This window comes from Paramacrobiotus metropolitanus, unplaced genomic scaffold (genome assembly GCF_019649055.1).
Source record: "Paramacrobiotus metropolitanus isolate TYO unplaced genomic scaffold, Prichtersi_v1.0 Parri_scaffold0000100, whole genome shotgun sequence".
NCBI lineage: Eukaryota > Metazoa > Tardigrada > Eutardigrada > Parachela > Macrobiotidae > Paramacrobiotus > Paramacrobiotus metropolitanus.
Window position 1 is genome coordinate 490442 of NW_026570320.1, and position 22452 is coordinate 512893.

The window sequence follows — 22452 nt, forward strand, 5'->3', positions numbered from 1 at the left end:
ATGAAAAACGAATCCAATGAGAGAGAGTGCCTTCGATAAGTATGAAGCACACCTGCATAGCTCCCGAGGGCGGTTTCAATTTTTTGTGGATTTTTGGCCTTTTTGGAAATTTGGAGGAGGTTTTTGTAAATAAGGAAATATAGCGCATGTCTGGACTCAACTGCGAAACGCTCTTGCATTGTGCCCAGTTTATTCTACACTACCCAGTGCAAACCACAATGGCAAAATCTAATGCGAGAGAAAACAAACAAAAGACAATAAAATGCAAAATAATTGTTAGTTCGTTACTATCCCAAACTGACGAATACTTTTAAAAAATACGAATCAAATTTGGAAGAAAATTTGTAGTACTCGTATAGTTTCAATTTTCAATCGCCTGGTTGTAACTTCAAGCCGGATAGCAAAGGTCAGCCAGCGCTGATAAGAAATTTACATGCAATATTTCCTATAGCTCTCTGGGTCTTTCCAAATGACCTCTCCTAAGTCATTTCGCGCAACATCTTGTCGGGCCACAGCTTCCATGGCTTTCGGAAATATCTTATGCTCGACGTCCTTGATTCGTGATTGCAGAGAGTCGTGTGTATCCTCAGGATAAACGTTCACAGATCCTTGCAAAACAATGGCCCCCGCATCAACTTTTTCCTACATAAAACATAAAGCTGCAAGGATAGTCTGGATAGATATCATCTCCCAGCCAAGGAAACCAACTTGAAGTACTGCATACTATATTTATGATAACAAACCACATACCTCCACAAAATGCACAGTACATCCGGAAACTCGAACTCTCTCATCGAGCGCCATCTGCACAGCGTCTTTCCCTTTGAATGCGGGCAACAGAGCAGGATGTGTGTTGATGCACCGTCCACGCCATTTCTCGACAAAAACAGCTAAAGTGCAAAAAAGCGGGACTTATGGTTAGAACAATAAACATAAGACACATCTAGAACATGTTGTATCATCGACCGGTAAACGACTTGACCAATAGAGATTGTCATACCCGAACAAATTCGCATGTAACCCGCCAAGCAAACCAACTCCACATTATAACTTTCGAGCATTTGATTGATTTTGCGGTCGTATTCTTCCCGAGAAAATGGCTTATGGCTGATTACCTGTAATTTAACATAGTGATTACTCTGAAACCAAATGCCATTAGGAATGCAGGAGAAGTTATCAAAACAACACTTCATAGTTCGACATAATATTAAGTATTAACTATGTAGTATTCCACATCTACCACTCTTACTTCAACTGGAATTCCTCTACGGCGTGCCTTTTCGATGCCTTCAGCACTCGGAACGTTGCTAATTACAACCACAACTTCGACAACACTTCGATTAGCCGGCAATCGTGAAAATTCCGCTAAAGCTTCCATATTGCTACCAGTGCCGGATATCAAAATCCCAATTCGTTTCTTCTTTACGCAAATCGGGTTCCAATTCTTGATCGCTGCCCACGTCATCCAACTAGATATTAAAGCGCTCCGTAGTTGTGTAATCTGAACTTTTTTCTCGCCTTTCACGATAGTTCCAATCTTCATGGCGGTTTCTTTATGATATCGGATGGCATCCACAATGCTATCAGCCGAAGACTTGGAGACAATCAAGACCATGCCGATACCCAAATTGAATGTGCGAGCCATTTCTTCCGCTACCACTTTTCCTTCGGAAGACAACCAGGAAAATACTGGTGGAATCGACCACTGCTGGCAGTCCAATACAGCGTCCAAATGCTCAGGTAATATGCGTGGAATATTCTCAGTGAGTCCACCTCCAGTGATGTGCGCCATACCGCGAATCTCTTTAAGATAGTCTGAGCGCAGCAGCGGTAAAAGGCAAGAGACATAGATTTTTGTTGGGGCAAGAAGTTCCGTGCCTGTGCAAAAAGTAATTAGGCAATTTGTTGTTAGTCTATTATAAACTGTATACGTATCGTCTGACTCAGAAGATAAGCAGTTGTGGTCAAGAAGGCGATAAATTTTGTATTCGTACTTAATTTTTGTTGCGGATTGAAAGGTGCCGACTGATCGAACGAAATCCCAGATTGTTCCACAACTTTTCGTACTAGGCTATAGCCATTGCTGTGAATGCCCGAGGAAGCGATCCCGATGACCACATCTCCTTCTTTGACGTCTGAAATTTTGGGCAGAATCTGCTGTTTTTCGACAATCCCAACAGCAAAGCCAGCCAGGTCGTAACGACCGCCAGGATACATGCCGGGCATTTCAGCGGTTTCGCCTCCTGTGATTCGCGCAAAATTAAGTTCAAACCTTTTCAGAGAAGCAAGAGTTCTGCAAACCAAAATATTATTTCAACTTGCCGATCAAAGCACAATTTGCTTGCTTGCAGCCTTCCGCGATGCCTTTTATTACCAATCCTGCGTCATCGGCTTTCAGCTTTCCAGTGGCAAAATAGTCTAGGAAAAATAATGGCTCGGCATTGTGCGTAAGGATGTCGTTTACGGACATCGCTACAAGGTCGATTCCAATCTGCTCGTGTTGATTTAAGTCTTCTGCGATCTATAATGTGCAAAAAATCGAAATTTTATTTGTAAATAAAATGTCTGCTTTTAGCAACGTTAGGAGCAGAGAATTGTACCAAAATCTTTGTCCCGACGCCATCAGTTCCAGAAACCAATACCGGCTCTTTGTAATTCAGTTTCTGAAGGTCGAACAAACCGCCAAATCCACCAACACCTTCGTACAGGCCGGTTCGGTGTGTGCCTCGAGCTAAAGGAACGATGTACTCCTCAACCAACCGATCGCCCTCGTCAATATCCACTGAACATTTTTTGTAAGTCAGAGCTGTGCTATCACCAAATTCTCTACAATCAAATGAAATGATGAGCAAACGAAAATCTCCTTTGAGCAACTGCGCATATACATTCGAAAACCACAAATTAATAAACAGTTATTACTTTGAAATACTTTGGTAACCAATGTCTTTTCGGAACTGCATTCCATCAAAATTATTGCTGGCTAGAAAACGTTGTGCTAATATCGAAGCTTCGCTTAGCCGACTTCCCAAACCAACCACCATTAGCACACGTCCTCCAGTGGCCAGGTAATCTTTTCCAGTCTTCGATACTCCAGCCGGAAAAACCAGAGTGCTGTCATCATACTGACAGTCTTGGATTTCTATTTAGCAAACATTTTAACATACTAGGCCTTGTCAAAAAGTACCACAAATACAACATTTAAAAAATATCATCGGCACGATTCCAGTACACCCCACCTTTTTGTACGCTGATAACTGGCTTCACTGATGACCCTTCTGGATAGTTTGCACTAGCTGCGACAATACATACTGCCGATTTATTCAGGTCAAATTTCACCGTCGCTTCGGACAATGTTCCGTTGGTACAGCTTCTTAAAATTTCAAATAAATCGGATGTGAGAAGAGGCATAACAACCTACACAACAACGGTGAAATGTATTAACACTATCTGCCAGCAAAGTCCATTAATTACTGTACACAACTGAATTCTACAACCATATAAATGGATAATGGACGACGACATTATAAAGAAAGTCAACAATACTAAAAGATAAAATAACGACAATTCCAGATCTGTTTCATACAGATTTACTTATGGTATATAATTTCATTTCGAAATTATGAACATCTGCAAGAAGTTCATTTCATCTTTACTGACGATTTCAGGATTGTAAATGAGCAGAATGTCTACGGGATACAACAAGATTAACGAAGTAAACTGCACAAATTACAATATTATGAAGAAGTAACAGCGTGACACTAATTCCTTTTACTAATAACCTTTATTATTACTAATAGTAATGCAGTGTTTACCTCAGTTTCCGGATCACCGAACCTGCAGTTGTATTCCAAAAAACGCGGCCCATCTTTGGTCAACATAATACCGGCATATAAAGTGCCTTTATAACGCCGTCCTTCCTGCTGTAGACCTTTTACTGTAGCCTCCACATAGCTGACGATTTCTTCGTACTGCTCCTTCGACAAAATACTTTCGTGCACAGGAGCATACGCTCCCATTCCACCAGTATTCGGACCAGCATCACCTTCCCGTAGCCGTTTAGCATCTTGCACAGCCGGCATTGGTACAACAGTATACCCGTCAGTGAAGCACATAACAGAAACTTCTGGGCCAAATAGACGTTCCTCGATGACAACTGTTGCTCCAGCATCTGCAAATTGCTTCTCATCCAAAATAAATTTAACAGCCTGGCACGCTTCATCCCGGTTTTCGGCTACGATAACCCCTTTACCAGCAGCGAGACCAGCTGCCTTAACGACCAACGCTTCAAATGGAGCTCTGGCAATACAAAACAATTTATGACTTTTTAGGTGATTAAGATTACCTAAAAAGTCATAAATTGAAGTCAGAATAATTATGATTTACGAAATCAGATTCGCAGTTACTTTACGTACATGATACATAAATATTCTATCTTACGAGTATTTCGTTCTCAAGTTCAGTACGTCCGCAGGTTAGCAAAAACACTCGTCTTGACCTTACATAGCGAACTTCAAAACGCAGCGTCGACCATATAATATCTATATTATGAATTACATCTCAAATTGCGGCTGCACATTTTAAAAATACATTTTGACTGTGATACTATCGTTCACAATTAACTGCCGTTCTGGTTGTTGTCCAAAACTTATTAAGCATTCGCATTGCAAAAATTTTAACAAACGTAAATTACGTAGCTCAAACGAATAATTATCAGTAATATTACCGAACACAACTTCGCAATTTGACGCTGTAGCAGCATGTGTATAATCTTATTTACATAAACAAAATCACAAAATGTACGCAAAAACCGTTACACCGAACAATCCATGGATTCTTTGTTTTAAATTTTGTAGAACAGGTAGGGATTTTGTACAACAGACTAGGTGCTATGCTTAATGTTTAATAATTACTAATTAATGAATTAATGATAACTGTCATACGGTACAGTGAATAACAACCCAAAGCCTCACCGTTGAATGAAATCAATGGCTTCCGAAGATGTTGTGAAAGTTTTCCAACGCGCTGTAGGAATGCCGTATTTATCGAAGAATTCTTTGGCAAAAGCCTTATTCCACTCCAATTCCGACGCTAGTTTTGATGGTCCAAAACAAGCAATACCTCTCGCGTCCAGATAATCCACCAGTCCAGCCGCTAACGGCGCTTCAGGACCAATCACAACAAGATCGACACAGCTCTCTTCACACCATTTCGCGAAGGCTGGAAACCCACTAGGTTCCTGCGGATCGAAGTCAAGTTTGCCCTCTAACTTCACCGTTTTCTGAATGGCTCCGGAACTGGTATATCCATTGCCCGGAAAAACATGAATCTGCTTCACCGCTGATTCCTTGGACAATTTCCATGCAAGAGCCGTCTCACGGCCTCCGGACCCAATAATCACAACGACGACATCCGATGTACGCGTGGAGCTTGCCGGTTGTGTCTGAATAACCATTCTGGAACCGCAAGGTTTGTTAAAAAACTGCACTAACAGGCGAACCACAGAGCTACTACGCGATGGATGATCAAGAGGGATGCGTGGTTATATCATATATGCAAGTTGCATTAGCGAATGGGCCGGCCCGTACAGAGTTTAACATCCAGGTCAAATATTCTACGCCGTGTTATCGGAAGATTCACAATTTGATAAGCGGCGTGGAGAACCTTTGGGCTTTGGAAGTGTTCGCTCTATAAATTCAAACTGCTTCAAGCACTCTCTCTACGTGCCAGGCAGAGTGCCAGCTGACGATATGAAGCGAAAGTGCAGAATACACGGAAACGACCATTGTCCAATCAATGTTTTGATTTATCACTCAGGTAGCTGCCGCCACGCCATATGTCCGTACTCTGTAGCCTTCACATTTTCGACACGCAGACAATTCCGAAAGATTCTCTTTTCAAAATTTTCGCGAAAAACTTTGACTTTTGTGTGTTGAATCTACCTTTCTCGTTTCTGTTAGCAAAGTTCTCCTCCATTGTTTTTATCGTACCTGTGAATGCAGAGCCTATGTAGTTTAGAAGCTCGTTGAATGCTGATGTTGTTGCATGTGGCACATATGTTATTCAGCGTCGTTGCTCCGTTGGATTTTCCAGCTGTCGTCCGGTTTTCTTGTGTTGCCTCTTCGTACTGTTACTAGTGATTCGACCACTGTCCATAAACGATAAGGTCCGATCGCAGAATGATCCATCCATAATGATATGGTTACCACGTGGAATATACGGCTTCGTGTTACTGGCAAAGCGCAAAATTTTCAAACACCCTATCATGAGAGACACAGGAATGTGTCTTCTTGTCAGCCTGCTGTGGATGTTGCTAAATACATTTCGACACTCCGCAACACATGAGTAAGATTTGAAAGACATTTGTTTTATTTATGGTAGATATTGCACACTTTGTAAAACAATTTCTGGTTAGGGAACCCTTGCTTACCGTTCCTGGCAAGAGCCCGGAGCGTTTCTTTAGCAAATCCGCCGCGGTGCGTGATTATTACCGCGGCGAACTCGTTGGGTTGGCACAGAATATCCAGGCAAACGATATTACCGTCACATTCTTTTATGCGACGTGGTGCATTGCTTCCGCGGAAATGCGACCAGTATTCGAAGATGCCGCTCGTTCTTTTAAGGACCAGGCAAGTGTTTACTTTTATGAGAAATATGTTTTAAGATTAATTATTACTGTCGTAAAAATTACTTCGTAAAAATGGATTTAATCGGGATTTAACAAATTGCCTTGTAAATAATCACAGTTTCGCTTTCCGAGATGACACTTGGCATTTGCGTATGTTTTTACATTGTGTAAAATTCTATATTCTTTGAACTGTGCTTTAATATGACTTTTCTTATGAAGCAGTGAACTTTAGTGTTGCCCGTGCCGAATTCTGCTTTTCGGAATTGCTGTTAACGTGTCTCATGCGAAAGATGCAATACCTACATGCAATCATGCATATATGGATTTTTGCTTTGTTCACTGCGTAATTGGTAAATTGCAGGCGTCATTTGTGGCTGTAAACTGCGCAATACACGGAAGCCAGTGTGCAGCTAAGCGGCGTCCTGACCATTTTCCACTCGTGGGAGCGTTTATCCGGCGACGTCGGAACATGTTTATCCCATATCGCGGATATCCTTCTGCGGATCATTTTGGTCTTTTTCTTGAGCGCTTGGTACGACCATTCGTTCGGATCGATTCGAGAAACGATTTCTTTGCGTTCGTCGACGAGAACGATGTAAGGGAATAAGTCCATTGTCCCGTCATCTATAATTGTGAACTTGGGATTTGTTTTAGCTTGCAGTTGTTGCTAGTTTAGACCTTACAGAACCAAGGGGCCTTGATGTCCTGTGGAATACTTCTCTTCTCATAATGCGCCATGGTGACCATGTTTCCCACTGCAGCAACACTGGGTGACATCTAATCGATTTTTGATTGCAGATCCACGTCACGATGTAAAGTTTGCGGTGATCACGAATACTCAGCTTTTTCAGCATCTTGGATTTACTGAGACCAATATTATTAGCATTATCCGCACCAGCAATGTGGAAAAGGTTTGTATATTGTGATGTAAAATATTTTGTTTTTGGAATTCTTGAATTTCAGCATACCTGCTGACTGGACGAACAAATGTGTCATTTTCATAATTTCATTGCATGCTTTTAGGCAATCCGAAACTTTCATTTGTTACCTGAAACCACAATCGAAGAGGCAATATTGCCGTTTATCCTGAAAAAGGTAAATAAATTGTTTAATGGCCTTCGATTAACGCCGCTTATTGGGCGATTTCTTTTCTGCTATGAAACCATTGCGTAGATGTCGAATGAAATCTTTTTCCAGCCCATTCGTTGGCTATTTCCCATGTTCCATCGATCGACAGCCCTGGCGGAAGTTACACGGAATGCAACACTTGTTGCTTTCATGCCCTACGACGCGCGCCGTCACTGTAACCCGTTGTACGAGACGGTAAGTTATTTACAAAATCTGCGAGCATTTTTGTTAATGTCTGCAAAGTCTATTACTGCGATCGTGAGTATGTTATTTTCTGTTCGCTATTCAATTTTTAATAGATGTATGACCTGCGGTTGAATTTTTTATTTTCCTTTTTGACGAATGCGTAGCATGACGTAAATTAAGTTTTTCCTTTTTAGATGGTCTTTTATTTTAGGGCACAGTGTAAACTATTCTGTAAATGTCTTTGATAATTTTGTCAACATGTAGTTCCGGAGTTGCACTTCGCTGCTGGCTCACAATATCCCAGATTGTATTTTTGTGCCTATGGTTTGATAAACTGCACGGAGATTATGAGTATTTTCTGCTTGCCTTTGTTCGTTTTCCTTAACATGTTTTCATTTGTAGGTTCGCAGAATTTCTCACATATACCATGATTGTGAGAAAAAGACGGTTATGGAAGGCCTGCTCGAGCTCCTGAAGCCAGATTCAACTACATCAGAAAATCGCTGTCGATCAGAGGGCCTACGGTGCGATAATCTTTCTACAAAATTTGCTGAAATCGGTGTCCGGCGTGGGCGTTTGCGGCGTTCAAACTGCATGTGCATCGGCAATTCATCGGATTTCAATGAAGATGTTTGTTGGATGCGGAGCATGGATGGCTCCAAAGATAGCTTTCAAAATGCAAAATCTATGCCGCCGGTGTATTGTGATGGTAGGCATAAATGCTCGAGTGGTGTGCTCAGGTGGAGAAAGTATTCAGCTTGCTGCTACTCCCAGCAACTCCAACCCGAATTCGACCTTAATGTGCCACTGATGCAAATGGATGCCTGTCGGAATCTTAAACAATGCTGTGATAATACAGTTAGACACTCGTTTCACCCGACTGACCTTCCGAAATTGTCTTTGATTCATGGTCTGGGATGTAGAACAAATCGATCGTTGAACGTTATTGCCATCGACTCAATGACTTATCCCGCATTCCTGGATAATTTAGGACTTGCATTAGGACAAAATCATTCCCGATTTGTCATTGTGGATAAGCCGGTACGAAGTACGCTTGGGCACATATTAATTTCATTCTTATTTTGCGCAGTTATACAGTACTGTTGTTACAATATTATGTTGCATGAGCGTAAATCTTGTGTACTCCCAAGAATAGTAGAATGTTGGTTCTTTTGTCATTTGGTAAACACTGATTTGTTTCAGTCTTCGGAAAAGTATATATTTCCTGGGGATGTTCCGTTAACTTGGCCGCTTTTGGGTAAGTTTATTTGACTGTCCGTGTGAGTGTCTTTTTATTAGAGTGCATTTTGGTACACTTTCAAGTCTTTTTGAATAATGCTTATGTTTATTACGCCGCAGACAACTTAAAAAAGTTTATTGTGCTGATTCTTGTCGCAGTTGACTTTATCTATAATTATACGAGAAATACGCTGGAAAGCCATCGGCGGTCGGCTGATGAACAAATCGGAAGGAGCCCTCCTGGAAACGATGAATATTCCGTGAAAATCGAAGAGATATCTGGCGGAAATTTTTCGAACATTTTCGATTTGGAAGAGGTAAAGCGCACTTTTTTTTGGTTTCTTTTTTGTTTTAACAGCGCGATGTCGATGTTTTGGTAGGATATAGTGATGTTATATTACGCGTCTTGGTGCACGTTTTGCAAGGCCGTAATGTCGGTGTACTTCAATGTGGCAGCAAAGTTTTTTGGCATCACAGGGATTAAATTTGCTCGGTAAGGAAGAGAATCAGTGCTTCTGGCTTAAAGAACTTCTAAACGTAAAACTCGGGTACTGGTTGCAGTATCAATATTCAAAAGAATGAACTTCCTTGGGAGTACCGCATTATTGAAGTCCCTACTCTTCAGATTTTCTCCGGAAAAAGGTATTCGTTTAAAAACTCAGTGATAGTCGCTTATTCCTGTGAATGGTCTATTATGCATTAACTGGCGTTAAGGTTACTGTACCGGAACACTTGTACAATACACACAGCAAAATGCATAAGGCATCTCGCGGGCTTGGATTCTAGCAGAGTATATTGTAACTATATGTTGTGTTAGGAAAAGGGACAATATTGCTACCTTCCCGCGTGATGTTTTGATTACTCCATTGACTCTGCTCAAATTTATTTTGCTCCACGTGGACACACCGGTTTGGCGCGGTTTTGTGTCCGACAAATGTGATAGTAAATGCTGGAACGCCAATCGCGCTCAGGCAATTAAGCTGCGGCGAATCTCGCGGAAAAATTTGGCAGTTCTGCGCAGTGTTCGTTCAAATACTCGTAATAAAGAGGCTTTGATATGGAAAATTATTGGAGTGAAGCGGAGGTTACGGAGTCTATCCGAAATTATATCCAAGGAAGAAGCGCACATTTTTTTCAGGAAGTTTCTTTCCAGTTCAGCGGTTAACATGTCTTCGAAATGGGCCTTTAGAAATTTAGTGTCTTCCCGGTTCCTTTCGTGAAACCAGTATTTTTCTTTTTTATTTATTGTAACGTCTACGGTTTTAGCCGTCCCGGTCTTCCGACTGTATTGTGATAGAGCCTTTACTATCTTTTTTGCAGTTGTTAACAGATTTTTGATTTCAAATGTTAATTTATATTGAAGTTAGCATGTCCTTTCTCATTGCATCAGCATTTTACCGTCCACAACTTTATAATGCTACTCCAGCTATCATCAGTTTTATTTACGCATTGCTTGGTGATAAGATTTTTATTGGTTTCTTTTGTCACTTTTTGTTTGTTTGCATCTGTTTGATGTTAAGTGTAAAAATGGATGAAAAGCCTGCAGAGAAGAGCACACCTGCAGAACACTTTGCCAGGCGACTGCGGAGACGCATTTTTGAAGATCAGAATAATATTGATTTGGATGTGGGACAAACAACGTTAAATGCTGAAGATTTGCGACTTTTGGATGGTGTGGATTTACTGAACGCTACAGTCAGTCCGTTATTGTACATGGCGCTGCAGCAGATAGTTAAAATACGTCCTCCGAAACCGCGGCAGTGGTTGGCTGTGTATTTACTGAGTCGGAAGCCGGTTATTGTGGACGATGGATTGCCCCAGCAAAACCATGATAGCATTTGAAATTGGTTGACCAAATGTCAGTGTGTTATCCCCGTCAGACTCACATTAAAGAATGGGAGTCTGTGGTCGTGCGTTGGGAAAGCATCGTGATAAACAGTGTTTTGTTTTGAATGCTTTAAACATTCGTTATTTTATCGCTGTATTGTCTGTAACTGTAAACTGCAGACATCGGCTTTCTGATTGTACAATATTTGACGCAGCTTGAAGTGCCGCATCAAAATAAAGAACAGCTAGTGTACGTGTGTTGTTGTACCAATAGGAGGTTTCAGGTCTGATCGGGATAGCCCAATCTGAGTTCGTGCCCGTTCAAAATGCTTCTAGGATGTTAATTTTATTCGAGCAAACACTTATTTTCAGGTGGCTCCTATGTTCTATAAAAAAGATAAAGTAAAGGAAGCAGAGTAAAATAAAATTGAAGTCCAAAGAATTTGCAACAGTAACTTTCCATTCTTTTTTGTGCAGTACCTCGACTACAGAATTTTGTTTGTTTTTTTGGAGGCAGTCAGCTTAGTCTGGCAGTGATGCATCGAATATTATAATATATATCAGCTTAATACAAAGGACTGCAAAATAAAACAAGCATTTTCTGGAGCATGTGGAGCGCGTAAAACAACTTTAAACAAGCATGTCTTCTACGCAATCAACATTTTTGATTTGCGTTATAGTTATGTTTATGTGAACAAAATTAATAATGTCGGGATCAATCTGCAATTACGAACGCAAAAATTTTACTACTTAACCAGTTATTATGGATGTTCCATACGGGAGAAGGCAGACATTAGTATACAGGTTTCTGCAGCATTTCAGATTGCCAAAACAGTCCGTATCCCGATAGCATTGCAGTGTCGTGCCGCCCGTAGTGGATGACGAGGTCAACGGTGGACAGATACCCTGTTTGCTGCCACCTGTTGTCGCATCCGCCGGATTCAAGCACACCCGTCCGCATCCATTGCTACAGCACTTGGTGGATCCATAACAGCCAGCATCGCTTGCGCACTCAATAACACAGGTTCCGGTGCTCAGAGACACCGACGGACACGTTCCCGGTTTATTGTCGGTCAGTGATGTCGCGACGGCCGAACAGTAGGAATATCCATATGCACTAAGGCAGCATTTCTGCGCCGCTGGACATTGGCTATCCGAAATACAGGTCTGGCTGTTCCATGACCAAGACAGACTGCTCGATGAGGGACACGTGCCGGGCTTGTTGCCCCAAAGGTTATTTGACACGGCATCGGCGCAGTACGAGAAAGTGGTAGAGCCCACTTGACAGCATTTCTGCGAACCGGGACAATCGTAATCGTTCTGATTGCACTGGCGTGCGCCGTTCGGCACATCCGCGGTGGGACAGTAGCCGGGTTTAAGATTTTGTCCGGCTGTATAAATCACGCCATACAACACGAAAATTAAAAGATTATGTAAATTTGTGGAGAATATTTTATCCATGACGCTTGAAAATTGAAACTAATCACGATTCCGTAGAATGAATATTGCATATTACATCATGAGCGTGGCACGGCACTTGAGGGTCTGGTGTAAGGATACTTCCAGTTTTGAAACTGCCACATGCATGTCACGGGTAGGATACTTTTAACAGGTTTTGCTTATGCAAAGCATCCTGAAACTCTATCACGTCAATTATAAGCAGGCGGAACAAAATTTTGCCATAGTGTTGCATACTTTGAATTATTTTCTGACATGTTGACCTTGTTGTGTACATGACACGTTGACTGCTGCACGAATGGCCCCACTTCGCTATTCCTTAAGGTGTGGACAGGAGTAAACAGAGCAATCACTGTGTTACGTAACGTTGTTTAGGTTTGTGACTTCTGTGCATATATGTTCTTGAATTGGTCTTATCGGCTTTCGCTTATCCCGCAGTTCCTTACCGGATGTGAATAATAAGTAACACAACGCAGAAAGAATAAAATGGAATTTTTGCAGTAAGAATGAAAACTCAGTATCTATTCGTTTTTTCGGAAACGTTCATTTTAATCATTTTCCGAAAAACGTTTTTGCGATCGATGTGTCGAAGTGGCACTAAATGTTACAACTCTATGGTACATGTTCTTGCCGTAAGTCTACACTATTATGTTAGTACTCGTTGTATGAGTATTTATATTACGAAACTAAACGTGGTGCATGTCCCGCGTAACTCACGGTCAGCTTCACTCATAAATTAATTTATTCTTATACGAACACATTACATTTTTTATTTTTGTATACAATGCGCCTACATTAACATCGACGTCGACGCTACTCAATGGAAAATCTCAAAATCAACAGCGCGGTTTTTAATCACGTAAAACATCTGCATAGGCTTTGCAAGATCACACAAGGGAAGATTTGGCACCTTTAAAAATATCGGGATGCTACTGAATCAGTGCGGTCTTGATTTGGAAGTATACGCAAATACTAAGCTAACGCCGAAAAAATAAAGCATTTTTTGGCGGTTGCGTACAAGACCAGTCCGTCTGAAAGGAAGTCAGCGTGCAACTAAATAAATCATTGAGGCGGATCCACCGGAACGGCAGCGACTGCTGAAGCGGCGGCCTTTTTCTTTTTTGGTATGTAAACACAGACTTCTTTTTCGATTCTGAACTGGAAACCTTCTTTCCCAATCAGCCAATACGTTTTCATGAAGTCTTTACCCTGCAATGACAAAGCATATTTACAACTGATAAGTAGTAGAAAAATTAGTACTGTTACGTACTGTTGGAACACCGAACGCCAATTACAGGGAAAAACTTAAAAAAAACATCTAAACCACGCACTTTGTAATGTACTGTACTGTAGTATCGAAAATAAAGTGTGTCGTTAATACTGTACCTTTACTTCCGTTTCTCCTCTGTACTCTACATCATAACCGCCTAATTCGTCCAACAACGCTTTTGAAGCTTCGCTTAAATGAACCTTCAGTTCTGAAAAAATTTCAACCGGTTAATTTAAAACATGACTAAAGATACTGGAGCAGTCTGGGATAATTATCGGCAAGGTATGTATGTCATATAGTTTAGGTAAAATGCTGGACATACTACTGTGTCATGTAAAAACTTTTGGCAGCGTTATAATTAATTTACGTCAATGGAAAAGAATTACAGTAATCATAATACAAATATGAAACTACACAACTAGCAGTCAGCACATATTTCAGCACCGTTATATTTTATTTAATTGTGTTATCGCAAATTAACAGCAATGAACTGATGTTTTCAGCGGGGGGTATGTAATATCTATATAATACACTACTATATGAGTACTTCTACAGTACTTAAGCACAATTAAATATTTATGAGTAATAATACCTTTCCCGGTAGATTCCATTCGGCTGGCTGTATTAACGGCATCACCAAACAAACAATACCTCGGCATTTTTAACCCAACCACCTACGCAAAATATCGATAAATATTATACTTAGCGGAGGTCACATATTTTGTAAGCCTCGGACAAGTTGTTTTACCGCTTGCGTCAATTACAGATACCTAGATTGCTTTTACGAGTGTCATATCCATACGAGTACTTACGAATATTATTATTAATGACACTCATGCATATACATAGAACAGAAATAGATATTTCATAAGAGTAACAGATCATCCAAGCATTAAATACCCCAGCCATAACCGTCCCGGAATGGAATCCTATCCGTAGCAGTAACTGTTGACCTGGCATGTGTGGAATTTGGAAATCACGAATAAGGTGCTGAAGGTCTAAAGTCAATGTAGCTATTTCTCCTACAAAAAGAAGTTGTAAACACTTCGGCCGTTCACTACTGTGCTACACATCCCATAATTTAAAATCTGCAGTTTATGGATTCTCCCAGACTTCACGCAACATAAAATGTATGTCATACCTGCAACTTACCTTTAAAATGAAACATTCTAGAAAAATAGGTATGCTATTCTGTTTCTTACTTGTTAGGTGTATGAGTTTACAAATTGCCGGTAGTAAGTACCAGTTGGATTATCGTTAAACGTTGGCTATATGTTATGGGCTATATGTTATGTAGCGCTATGTTTAAAGCCAGCCATATTACTGACCATTGGTGAGCGATGCCTTCGCAAATATTATATCAGTACTATTTCTAAAATACTTACAGTAGAACTGCAGTACGAGCAAAGGCAGTACAAAGTATAGTCATAGTACCAGTGATTCAGTGAAGAACCTTCCATGGTGCTACGGTATAGTACGCTAGCGGAAAACAGCAATTATTGTAAGTACTTTGCATTTATAAGAGTATGTATTGTTTCCGCTCTGTATATTGTATCAATTTGTCCTCATTTTGATCTGATACAAACATGCATAGAAGCTACAATAGTCGACGCATAAGGTTATTGTCAAAAAAATAAAGGAGCCAGCCATAATTTGCATCCGCTTTGAAACTGCCGATAAAACTGAAGCTGCTCCATGAAAAGATGATTTCCCTACTAGCAAACAGTAATTTTCGTGATTACCATACCCGAAGTACTCCCTCGCGAATTTCCGCTACCCCGCTTCCCAAAAATATTTAAACTGTTTATCTAGCCAGCCGTATCCAATTACTTCCCAGAGTGTATTATTGATTGTCCATTGAAGCTTTTATTAAAGTAATAAACGTTTTGTATTATTGACTGTGGAGTCAAATAAGTTATAGCGGCGTTCAGTTTAATGGCCACTTTGTATGCTATAACAATTCTTCCGCTTACCAGCATGGCGTAAACCGTTGCGCCTTGGAAGACCCGAAACTAACATATACGCGTCACCTAATTAAACATAATTTCAATAAATCAAACATGCTTGCTTCTGCTAAAATAGAATGTACCTATTGTTTCCACCTTGTAAACATCGTAGATGTCGATTCTATCGTCAAACCTGTAAAGCCATCAGCTTTAACGATGCATAAATATGGAAGAAGGTTAGCACGCAACTTCCGGCGTTGTTTACAGCAGATCGATAAAATGGTATATGCCGAACCCTTGATTTCGTTGCATAGTTTATACGATATACGTACTTTGTATACAGCGAATTCAACAAATTCACAACCTAAAAAACAACCGAAGTCAGTACATAAATAAAGCATAAGAGTAAAATATAACTCTTGGTTTATATCGGGAATAAGCACGTGTTTTCTGACACAGAGTGTCTCATTTTATAGATTTAGGTTAAAACATTTGCAAGTAAGCATTCTAGCTTCGGTGGGAAACTTTGTGATCCCGCTTATGATCGAACCAGAACTTTTGCACGCTAACACTGAAATATTGTTGCAAAAAATGCAGCTATACTAATACTGTATCACAAGCGCTCGTATTTATGCATTTATAATTCAGATTCTATCACCTCGGCCGGACTTGACGACGCAGATATCTTAGTGAAGCCGACAATATCCGAAAAATAAACAGTAACCGAATCAAATGTTTCCGGCTCAATGGGAATATTTTTCATTAGACTCCGCGCCACCGTCTCCGGATAGAGTTGCAGAAGCAAATCTTCTGCGCGTTTCTTATCAACCGTTAATTCCTGTTTGGAATCGTATGCCTCCTGGAGTTGCAATTTTAATTTGGATGTCTCTTCTTGGATGCGTTTGCAGTTCCAGTAGTACAGCACCGGAAGTAGGATAAGAAGAGCAATCAGCAGCACAATTATGCGCACAACACTGCCACTGGCCGATTGTCTGTCGCGTTCCAGTTGTTCCAGTTGACAGGACAGAAAACTCTGTTCACGCGACTGCACCTCCACAAGCAGAGCAGATAACCGGCTAAAACTTTCCAGATTAAACTGGAAGGATGACTGGGAAGAAATCGGCTCATCGGCCAAGAGCAGCTCAGCGCGCTCATTTATTATTGTATGCAGATGATCTAAAATGCCGATAGATTTAATTATACTTTGCTCAATTACGGCAGATTACAATATTTCAATCGAGCATTTTAGTAGCGGTATCGAACAAATACAAAGCGTCAGAACTCGCTCCAGACATCGAGAATCACATAAGAGTGCAGATAATTAAATCGATTTTTCAACAGTTAACGATTAACAAAACAACGTAACAGAACATCAAATTGAAACAGAACCTGTGAGTTTCGCTATCCGTTTTGGAGCAATACTTGTTAATTTGATACACAGATTGACCTAGTACAGCAATGTATAATAATTAACAGCAGGTTAAGCATCCCATAATATAAAATTCTCCTACATCTCTGTACACATAGTTTTGATGTCTTTTGTTTACAGACCTGTTTGTGCAAACTAAACTCAGTTGGGTACTCGCGAACGTTCGTAGAACAAGGAAATGATGTTTTAGGAATTGGAAAGCCGTTCCAGTTTACGCATAAACATTTCGCTTCGAACAAGTAAACGTACTCGTACTAATGAAATATTCACAATTATTACTATTTGGGTGCGCCAAGTGCTTTCTGACTTCCATATTCACAAATTAGTATCTACAAATTAGTATGTATGTAGTATGTAAATTAGTATTAGTATGTAAGTGCTTTCTGACTTCCATATTCACAAATTAGTATTAGTATGTTACTATTCATATCCTTGATTTTTTGCGTTATGCATTGCGTCACAACGTATATTGCTGATGTTAATACAGAAATGAGGGGTGCTGAAGTGTTTACATTAGAAAACAGAACATTCATAAAACCATCTGTTAAACTTCACATGATATTAAAAAAGTAAATTCCAAGTCCGGAAAAACAAAAAACAGAAAATACTAAGCGCTATTATTTAAGATTTCAGTAATTTCGCAAAGTTTCTTTAGTTTCGCAAAGTTTGTCATTCGCACTTACCTAGCATGATATGGAAGGATTTGAACCAGTTTCGGTAATTAGGGAGACACGCACCATAATAATCCATTCCCGTTGATAGATAACCCAGCTGCGACGAATTCTGAACAGAAAAATCTATTCGCAAATAAATGGCAGTGCAGTTCCACACTCGCATAAGGTCAGCATTTGTAGGCGGTTGACTTATAGTATTATTGTCATTTTTCCGGATGGGAAACAAATTACGAGCAGATACGGTAACATCAAACGTCCCACACATTTCAGCATAAGTATGAATTGATCTAACTGATGACAATAAGCAGCCCTCCAACGTCATCCCGGGAGACCGATTCTTCGGTATTCGCTTATCTTCTGGAACAGCAGATGGTGAATTGCTGCTGCCGGCACTAAGTCTACAATATCACCATAACAGCAAATTCATTTGGTATTTCTTGGTAATTCAGCATCGGGATCAAAGAGAATAAATCATATCAGCAAGCACTACATCCCGTATTTCATAAATTTGGAGCAAATGTTTGCTGTTAAATTATGGAAACATGCCTACATCAGCTGGATGTTGTAAATTGAGGGTACAAAGTACATGACTCGCAATTTGGTAGTTAACGACCGTTTTAGGAGAACACGTCTATTGACCTTTAAAAGTGGCATTAGCTTCGAATAAATAGTAAATTTAATGTTATCCTGTAAACGTCACTATCAATTTTTTACGGAGAGTTTGTGTAACACAGAATATAATATATCCGTAGTATTCTTTACGTAACTTCGTTTGTTTATATTGCTGCAGCCGCATGTTTTCGTCAGGAGCGAACTAGTACTAAAAGGAAGAGTGATTTCGCTAAAGTTATTCAGTCTTATTGCCTACACTAGCACTTTTAGAGAAGGTTGTCACATATGTATTAGTGGAACTGAATGATTTTTTTAGGACACTATCATGCTTTTATTACCGTTACAGTATTCTCAGTTAGGCAGTTAACAACAAATGAAAACAAATACAAATAACGTTTTGCTTTTTATAATTACTGCCGTTTTATGCTATTGCTTCGTATTAGTTTATAGCAGGAAGCAGTAGATCTATTGCGCATTTGGAAATAAACGCGCTTTACCTGATAATATTAGGATTAGAATTAATTTGGGTTTGGTTAGTAGACGAATTTTGATTAGATGTCTGTACTACATCATCCCAGTGAGTAGCCAGATTCGATAAATATCCCAGTAATTCCATTCTGCTGCAGTGGCTGTATTGCCGTGTCGCAGCTTCCAGCAGCGTTGTTTGCTTGGCTTTATCATAATCAACAATCACAAATGCCATCTCAAGTGTCATAACCACTAAGATCAAGGCGAAGGCACAAACAGAAAGATAATACCGTGCTTTCCAAAACTTCCAAGCCGCAGGATGTAATCGTGGGAGCGTAATTCGAAAAGGCCACGTGTTTCCTCTGCCGGTTGCGACAGCAGCTGTCGTTCCATTAGCAGGTAACGGAGATTGTTCAGTGCTATGAATATTCCCATTTAATACCGCCGGATCTTCCGGATTCATATCACGGATATGCACGGGATGCTCATTTTGATTCATAGAGATTTTGTTTGCGAGATAGAACATCAACGCGTGAAAGACATTCCGCAGTGATGCCAGAACATTGCAACCTCGGGCGCTACCGGTCCGAAACTGCACTTTGATGGGAGTCATGACAGAAATAGTTCACCCAGTACATTATCGACGGCCGCACTTTTTGTCGGATGATCAACTCAAGAAAGTGACCTTTCGCACCTCGCCGGCACAATATACGGCATTATGAGCGCAAACATCACGTTTCTTCTGTATACATATCGCAAGCGGCGTTGCTGGTAAATAAATATATACTGACGTCTTTTAACAACATCGAAGTTTTATTGCATAAATTCAGCTGTTTAACACAGCACGCACAGACTGCTCACACGCAGCCTGATGTGGGATGTACCACTTCCGGATCCAGAGGGGACTACCAAGTGTACGACTGTGTACAGACGGATCCGTATGCACATTACACACACACCGTACACGTACTACGAGTAAGAGACAGTGAATTCTGTACTAACTGTCAGGGTCCCGTGAGAGACAAGACTTAGTGTAGTTGTATTTAACAGCAATCCACATAATCCGTGTCTTGCCCACATACTTTGGCGATTCCAAGTTCTGCACTTGTTCTGGAAGGGATTACGGTCGAGGGACTGTCTGACCGGCGTAGGTAATTACTCCTCCAGAAGATTGGAGAGTTAAGGACTTAAGGCGCATGTAACATACTGCCGTTCCACTCAAAGCAACGTCATAACCTGCGACGGCGTAAGAATCGATGAAGATTGAAGAAGCTTTAGTATAAAGTGTCGCACATGGAGTATCTAACAGCTATATATCCGTAATGGTGCAGATTACCAATGCAAAATCGAAAATCGAATAGGAATTTCTAAAATCGGGCGTGGCAGTCAGGCAGGTCTTAATAAAGAGTGATTGGAAAAATCCAAGATAAACTGGTATAGGAGATTCTGCAGATGCAAGAGTTCCGCACATATGGAAAACATCCGAACAGCAGCTGTCAATACACTGCACACACAGCTGTGACCTTGCATATTTAATACCCACGCACCGGCACCGTATGTACGTGATAAAACGTTCCCAGAAAGGCTGGAGTCGAGTCAAGAAGTCCCAGTTATATGTACACCTTTGAACGGTCCGTAATTCTGTATTGTAGTAACTGTGCACAGTACTGTGAATCTGTTATAATCTTTGAATGAAGTATCTCTAAGTTGTTCTTGACATTTCCGTCTCTGAAGAGAGCGCATTTTATACTCTTCCCTACGCATTCCGGAAAGGCGGACACCCTGTAAGTCGCCACGTTGGCGTTTCTCCTTAATTGCAGGAGTGCATGGATTTCCGCTGCGGTGTCCCTCGTGGCTCCGTCACTGCCGCAGTCTGGAAATAAGTAACGGTATCGGATGCCACCGGCAACTATTTAGATGCGTGTATGCATGGGGGTTTAACAGTTACCAGAATATGCAGAATATGCTATGCAGCATTTTTCATCCTTTTGACACCACAAGAACGACAAAAACGCCCACGTAGATTAGTTGGATATCTTTTATCAAACTGTCTCTGTAGCATGCTCTGTTTACCTTATGTATTTTCACTACCAGTAAAGTATACAATAATTATCCATATCATCTGCAGAAACCTACATACAAACGCGGACATCAAATGCTCAGTTCTATCGTCCTACGCACGATTAATTCCCGTATGTGAGTTCATTGATTAATTCTGTTATCCGAGTCTGTTATCCGGCATTCATCCAAGGCGATCGCGGGATATCTGTCTCCGGATAATTCCAGCTTTTGTGCATAGCATTTCTGCTGTGTCCTCACTCCACTATTCGTAGTATTATTGAAATTTAAACCTTACCCAGTTTGCCAACTGCGTTTAGTTTACCTACTTACCATAAGATTACAATGGCATAACATTTTTATCTTGTTCAAAATCTAGGGGCATCGTAATGCTTGGGATCAGAAATCGAAATCAAACGCGTGAAAACTCGATAGAGGAATAAAACGGAATTTCGAAAGAGAGGGAGACAGTAATACTCTGCGCGTGAGAGAGCACAAGACATTCAATCACAACGAAAATTAAAATTTGATAATCATAGAACATTAAATTTTCACTACGTACTGCTGTCTGAGCCCGGCGGTGGTCCTATAACGCATAGCACAGTACCGGTCCCTTTCCGAATCTGGATGGACAACCGGCACCGAAAAGCCCTTCTGAACGCAAGTAATTGGCCAGCGGACGGCCTCCGATACGGTATACAATACACGTGTACAAGGCTTGACGTCGCCATTCAAGGAGGCAAGGACTGTAACTCTGGAAAGCAGCCGGTACGAGAATACACCTCGAGGTCATCTAAGCCTGCTCCAAGCGTTTTTGGCGCTGGAGGTTTCCTGCTCTCTGGTTCTGGGTGCTTCGGCTTACATACGCTGCGGCGAGGGTATCGATGCACATTGTATAATTACATTGATTGCGAGTGATTTTCCCTGATCCCGAGGAATCATGGATGACAAGTTGATTGATAACTGAACTCTTCCGGTCCGCAATCGACGGTCCTTTAGTTCTACTCTATTCTATTCAGAATCGACTCAAGCAAGAAAATTTTTGAAAGTGTTTTGTGATTTCCTGTGATCCAGTTTGTTTTACAGCAAACAGCTCTGACCAAATTAATGCCAGCCGTTAATAAATAATCACAACCGCTAAAAAAAACTATAAAAATTTATTCTAAATTTGTACAAGCAATACCATTTACACTTGCTTATAGCAAATCATCAATAATAATTAAGGAATTTTATTTCTCAATATGTAAAAGGCGAGCTTCGCTAAACAAATATGATCAAATGCTACTTACCCTGGTAATTAAATAAGTATGCTACTTAAGAAAAGGGACCAATTGTTTAGGTATTTCCCTGACCACAGGGTTAGGAAATCTGTTATTTAATACAGCACTTTATTCTTGCAACTAGATAATAATTATACCATGTACAATTACTGTGTTAAGTTTTAATTCTGGAGTACTATTCCGGAGTAGTGTCAGCGTTTGCACTTTGCAACTTTGCACTTTCACTGTTTTGGATGACTATTTCCTAATAAA

The 22452-nt window shown here is 40.6% G+C and overlaps 4 protein-coding genes across 4 annotated transcripts; 1 reads left to right on the forward strand and 3 right to left on the reverse strand.

Moving 5' to 3' along the window:
• Positions 1 to 189: 189 nt before the first annotated feature.
• LOC129597051 (trifunctional purine biosynthetic protein adenosine-3-like) lies at positions 190 to 6126 on the reverse strand. Its single transcript, XM_055494476.1, has 12 exons — positions 5988 to 6126; positions 4971 to 5685; positions 3813 to 4296; positions 3237 to 3414; positions 2920 to 3139; positions 2601 to 2826; positions 2323 to 2521; positions 1995 to 2243; positions 1250 to 1878; positions 1001 to 1115; positions 751 to 890; positions 190 to 642 (listed from the first exon to the last, which is right to left on the reverse strand). Exons 2-12 carry the CDS (start codon positions 5450 to 5452, stop codon positions 430 to 432), a joined length of 3135 nt encoding a protein of 1044 aa, XP_055350451.1. The 5' UTR covers positions 5453 to 5685; positions 5988 to 6126; the 3' UTR covers positions 190 to 429.
• On the forward strand, positions 5613 to 11242 carry LOC129597052 (thioredoxin domain-containing protein 11-like). Its single transcript, XM_055494478.1, has 13 exons — positions 5613 to 6342; positions 6413 to 6626; positions 6987 to 7220; positions 7280 to 7364; positions 7424 to 7536; positions 7649 to 7720; positions 7823 to 7948; positions 8342 to 8980; positions 9143 to 9197; positions 9338 to 9495; positions 9559 to 9671; positions 9740 to 9820; positions 9996 to 11242. Exons 1-13 carry the CDS (start codon positions 6191 to 6193, stop codon positions 10396 to 10398), a joined length of 2445 nt encoding a protein of 814 aa, XP_055350453.1. The 5' UTR covers positions 5613 to 6190; the 3' UTR covers positions 10399 to 11242.
• A 172-nt stretch (positions 11243 to 11414) lies between these two features.
• LOC129597119 (perlwapin-like) lies at positions 11415 to 12643 on the reverse strand. Its single transcript, XM_055494563.1, has one exon. The coding sequence runs from the start codon at positions 12464 to 12466 to the stop codon at positions 11756 to 11758; it is 711 nt and encodes a 236-aa protein (XP_055350538.1). The 5' UTR covers positions 12467 to 12643; the 3' UTR covers positions 11415 to 11755.
• Positions 12644 to 13255: 612 nt separating this feature from the next.
• Positions 13256 to 20458, reverse strand: LOC129597148 (uncharacterized). Its single transcript, XM_055494592.1, has 10 exons — positions 18892 to 20458; positions 17792 to 18180; positions 16338 to 16855; positions 16012 to 16043; positions 15823 to 15872; positions 15707 to 15763; positions 14634 to 14755; positions 14326 to 14407; positions 13850 to 13941; positions 13256 to 13672 (listed from the first exon to the last, which is right to left on the reverse strand). Exons 1-10 carry the CDS (start codon positions 19473 to 19475, stop codon positions 13526 to 13528), a joined length of 2073 nt encoding a protein of 690 aa, XP_055350567.1. The 5' UTR covers positions 19476 to 20458; the 3' UTR covers positions 13256 to 13525.
• Between the last annotated feature and the right edge of the window lie 1994 nt (positions 20459 to 22452).